At 35.5% G+C, this 4650-nt stretch overlaps 1 protein-coding gene across 1 annotated transcript; it reads left to right on the top strand.

The window, feature by feature from the left end:
• The first annotated feature begins 422 nt into the window (after nucleotides 1-422).
• LOC127150718 (uncharacterized) lies at nucleotides 423-3191 on the top strand. The gene is made up of 5 exons (XM_051089220.1): nucleotides 423-1214; nucleotides 1304-1932; nucleotides 2021-2305; nucleotides 2391-2496; nucleotides 2571-3191. Exons 1-5 carry the CDS (start codon nucleotides 423-425, stop codon nucleotides 3189-3191), a joined length of 2433 nt encoding a protein of 810 aa, XP_050945177.1.
• The last annotated feature ends 1459 nt before the right edge of the window (nucleotides 3192-4650 follow it).

A 4650-nucleotide genomic window follows, 5' to 3' on the forward strand; every position in this document is an offset into this window, starting at 1 on the left:
ATGTTAATGAAAAGGTCGTAGATGCAAACACTTCCTTGTATCCTCATTGTACAAAATATACAAGAATGTCAGCTGTCGTATCTTTATATAAGATAAAGGCTACGAACGATTGGACCGATAAAAGTTTCACAAGCCTTTTAGAGCTGTTGCACGATATGCTACCCCCTAACAATGTTATCCCAAAATCTACTTACGAAGTAAAGAAGTTCTTAAAAGTATTTGATCTAGGATATGAAAAGATTCATGCTTGTGAAAATGATTGTTGCTTGTTTACGAAAGAGAATAAAGATTTAGAGACATGCCCAATTTTTGAACATTCTTGATGGAAGGTGGATAAACGCACGAAAAGAATGAAACGGGGTGTTCCAACAAAAGTATTAAGATACTTTCCGTTGATCCCAAGATTGAAACGAATGTTCCAAATGCATGATGTAGCTGAATTATTGACATGGCATATGAACCATAAAAATAGTGATGGGAAGATGCGTCATCCAGTTGATTCTGTTTCATGGGACTCAATTGATGCAAAGTGGCCCGACTTTTCGAATGATCCACGAAACTTGAGGTTCGGTCTTGCAACCGATGGTTTCAACCCATTCTCTAATCTTAGTAGTCGATACAGTTGTTGGCCAGTCATGCTTGTGACATACAACCTACCTCCTTGGTTATGCATGTCGAAAGAAAATATAATGCTAACTTTACTGATTCCTGGTCCTAAACAGCCTGGCAATGACATTGACATTTTCTTGCAACCATTAATTGATGACTTGAAATTGTTATGGGATGGAGTTGAAGTTTACGATGTAGTTAGCAAATCAAACTTCAATTTGAGAGCTGTGCTTATATGGACAATCAATGACTTTCCTGCTTATGGAAATCTTGCTGGGTGTACAACGAAGGGTAAGACGGCTTGTCCAATTTGTGGGGAGCACACACATTCTCAGTGGTTGTACCACAGTAAGAAATTAGTCTATATGGGTCATAGATGCTTTTTACCTCCATCTCATCCATATAGAAAAAAGAAGTCGTGGTTTGATGGCAAAGTTGAAGACCGACAAGTTCCTAGGATTGCAAATGGGAATGCAATCGATACCCAACTTAAAGATTTTCAAAATTTCTTTGGAAAAGTTGATAAGAAAAAACGAAAGAGACAAAAAGAGTTGAAAGGAATGTGGAAAAAACGATCCATCTTCTTTGACTTACCATATTGGAAGGTACGTACATTTTGTCACTAATGTCGTTTAATTGACTAGTCTTCCATTGTACATTAGGTAATGCACTGACGTGTTTTACGCTAATGTAGGAACTTGTATTACGTCACAACTTAGACGTCATGCATGTTGAGAAAAATGTATGTGAGAGCATAATAGGCACATTGTTGGATATTAATGGAAAATCAAAAGATGGATACAATGCTCGTAAAGATTTGCAAGACATGAATATACGACATGACTTACACCCAGTAGAACGCGAGAGTCGAGTATACCTTCCTCCAGCTTTACACACTTTGTCTAAATTAGAGAAACAACTGTTTTGCAAGAGGTTATACGAGTTGAAAGTACCTGATGGTTATAGTTCAAACATTTCTAACTGTGTTTCAGCGGAGGAAACCAAAGTAATGGAATTAAAATCTCATGACTATCATGTGCTAATGCAACAACTTCTACCGGTTGTCATTAGGGGAATGCTTCCAAAGGGCCCGAAACATTCAATAACACGAATCTGTGGATTCTTTAATAAAATCTGCCAACGTGTAATTGATCGAGAAAGTATGTTGGAAATTGAAAAGGAGGTAATCGAAACACTATGCCTTTTTGAGAGGTATTTTCCTCCTTTATTCTTTGACATCATGACTCATTTGGTCATTCATTTGGGTCGTGAAGTTCGTTTGTGTGGACCCGTTCAATTTCGTTGGATGTATCCATTCGAAAGGTATGTTATTTTCATAACATACATTATTATAGGTAACATACAGCTAAACGTCTTAAGTATCTTATAATAGTTATGATATTAACCTTAGGTACATGAAGACTCTAAAAGGGTTTGTTAGAAATCAGTCACGTCCAGAAGGGTGCATTGTAGAGCGTTATTTAGCCGAAGAATGCATCCTCTTTTATAAGAATTGTGTTCAAGGTTCAACAAGACTTGATGATAAACAACGTCGGAATGAAGAATTTAACAATGATATCATTCTCGAAGGACGTCCAATATCTACTGGAAAGGAAATTACATTATCTGATGAAGTGCTCAACCTTGCACATCAATATGTCTTGTTCAACACAAAAGCAGTTGAACCATACATAGAGTGAGTGATGTATCAATTATACACTATTTATCATCCTTTGAAGATTGTATTCGAATGTTAATTAGTGATACATCAAATATTTTAGAATGCATAGGAACGAGTTGATCCTTTCAAATAAAAGACTTGCAAATGATGACACTCAAGTAATGAAGGTTCACTCAGAACAATTTCCTATTTGGTTGAAAGAGAAGGTAATGTTTTGCTTACTTATGGTATTGGTCTCAATCATGAATTCATCTAAATATATAGCTTTTCATTGGAACAGATTTCATTGGATGTTGGTAACAGAAAAGACTCAGATATATTGAAATGGCTTGCAAATGGACCACGCAAGACCGCAATGTCATTTTTAGGTTATATTATAAATGGTCAACGGTTCCATATTAAAAGCATAGAAAGATCGACTCAAAATAGTGGTGTTTCAATTGATGCAAGTTCAATATGTAGATCAAGTGATGGAGATGGATCTCCAAAGTTTGATGTGGTTACATATTATGGAGTCCTAACCAAAATAATTTTATTAGATTACTATGTCTACCGACTTCCAATGTTTAAGTGTGATTGGGCAAAAATCCATAATGGTGTTAAAGTTGACGATGGATTTACACTTGTTAATTTGCATCAAAACCAAAGTCAATTCTCAAGCGAGCCATACATTCTTGCATCACAAGCTAAACAAGTTTTTTATGCAAGAGAAAATGACAATTCTCCTTGGTATGTTGTATTGAAAGCACTACCGAGAGGATTTCATGAATTAGACAAATATGATGAGAATGTTGATACAAGCTTTGTGATTGACGGATCCTCCCTAGCGCTTGATGATATTGATGATGAGTTTGAATGTCGCAACAATTCACGGGACGATTGTGAAGGCATCTTATTATGATAACTTATGACTTAAAGTTATTTTGTAAATATGCACTAACACGTCACTTTTGGCTTTTTTTGTGAATATAGTGCTAGCCATTCATTTTATAATATTAGTTGGTTTTTTATGAATGTAGTGTTAGCCATTCATTTTCTAAATATGTACAGATAATTGCTAGGTTGTGTGCATTATGAACTATTTCAATTTGTAACATTCTACAGATAGTTTATATGGATAATCAATATATATAAGTGTTCTCTTTATTCTATGACTTGTACCGCTTTACATATATTTTAGACTTGAACCATCACTATGCATGCTAGTGTATTTTTATTTTCAGGTTGTGTGTGAACTATTTGAGTCGAGGAGCTTCAACCATTGACTAAGACATGAAGTCAAATATGCATGTAAGTTATCTTTAAATATATATTTAGATAGAAAATATCATATATGTACATATATTATTATATTAATTTCAATGCTTTATGTTTTAGGATTTTGAGAAGGAAAAAAGTGGACAAACCGTTGGTAAGAAATTGAAAAAACCTCGTTCCACAACACATATATTAGAACGGCGACGATCAGATCGAACCTTGGTCAAAACATCATGGAGATTTGCAAAGTCATTCAGTATGGACTTAACTAAACCTTCTACTGATGACGAGGAGAATGAAGGAGAAGCTCTTCATTTGAGAGAGAAAGAGATTAGGGAAACATCACCTCTTCCTGACCCACTTCCTGAGGAAGCTACTACTCCACTTCCATCTTCACATGTTAATGCAACCATTCATCCACAGTCTAAAAGACCACCAAATAGGCCGTTAGACTCACCTGCTGGTTGTACTAGATCAGCTGTTCGTAAATTACCCGTTGAAGAGGTTGAATCTCAGTTGGAAGAAAATGAAAATGTGGATTGTGAGGAAGTTCATACGAAGGAACCAAGTCCCAAAAAGACTAGAGGTCGTACGAAGATGCAAACAATAGCTATGGAGCCAGAAATGAAACTAGATATAAGGTACAATGGATATGGACAACCTATTGGAGAAACATCAGTTGGGTTGTCCTCATTCTTGGGTACATTAGTCAGAGAAGTGGTGCCAGTGAATGTTGAAACTTGGAAGAAAATTTCAACGAGACAAAAAGAAATATTGTGGCATTCTATTCAAGTATGTAATTTATAGTTATATATTTATATAATGAGTTTTATATGATCACTACCTAATTGCTTTTATTATTCAGGCACGATATAATGTTGATGAATGGCAAAAGAAATTTTTATTCCAAAAGATGGGTGGAATATGGAGAGCAAGCAAATCTCGCCTAGTGAGTAAGATTGGGGAAGCCTCAAATGACGAGGAGTTGAATAAACTCAAACCGGATAACATTTCTTCAATGCATGATTGGAATGACTTCATCAAACATAAAACTAGCGCAACCTTTAAGGTTTGTTTGTAGTATGAAAGTGGATGCCATTTAT

The sequence above is a fragment of the Cucumis melo genome, chromosome 8 (assembly GCF_025177605.1).
Source record: "Cucumis melo cultivar AY chromosome 8, USDA_Cmelo_AY_1.0, whole genome shotgun sequence".
Classification (NCBI taxonomy): Eukaryota; Viridiplantae; Streptophyta; class Magnoliopsida; order Cucurbitales; family Cucurbitaceae; genus Cucumis; species Cucumis melo.

Bases quoted from the DNA above. Each gene is read 5' to 3' on its own strand.
- LOC127150718 (XM_051089220.1), top strand. From the start codon at position 423: ATGCATGATGTAGCTGAATTATTGACATGGCATATGAACCATAAAAAT. The intron at 1,933-2,020 runs GTATGTTATTTT...TATTAACCTTAG, and splicing joins TGGATGTATCCATTCGAAAG to GTACATGAAGACTCTAAAAG. The intron at 2,306-2,390 runs GTGAGTGATGTA...CAAATATTTTAG, and splicing joins GCAGTTGAACCATACATAGA to AATGCATAGGAACGAGTTGA.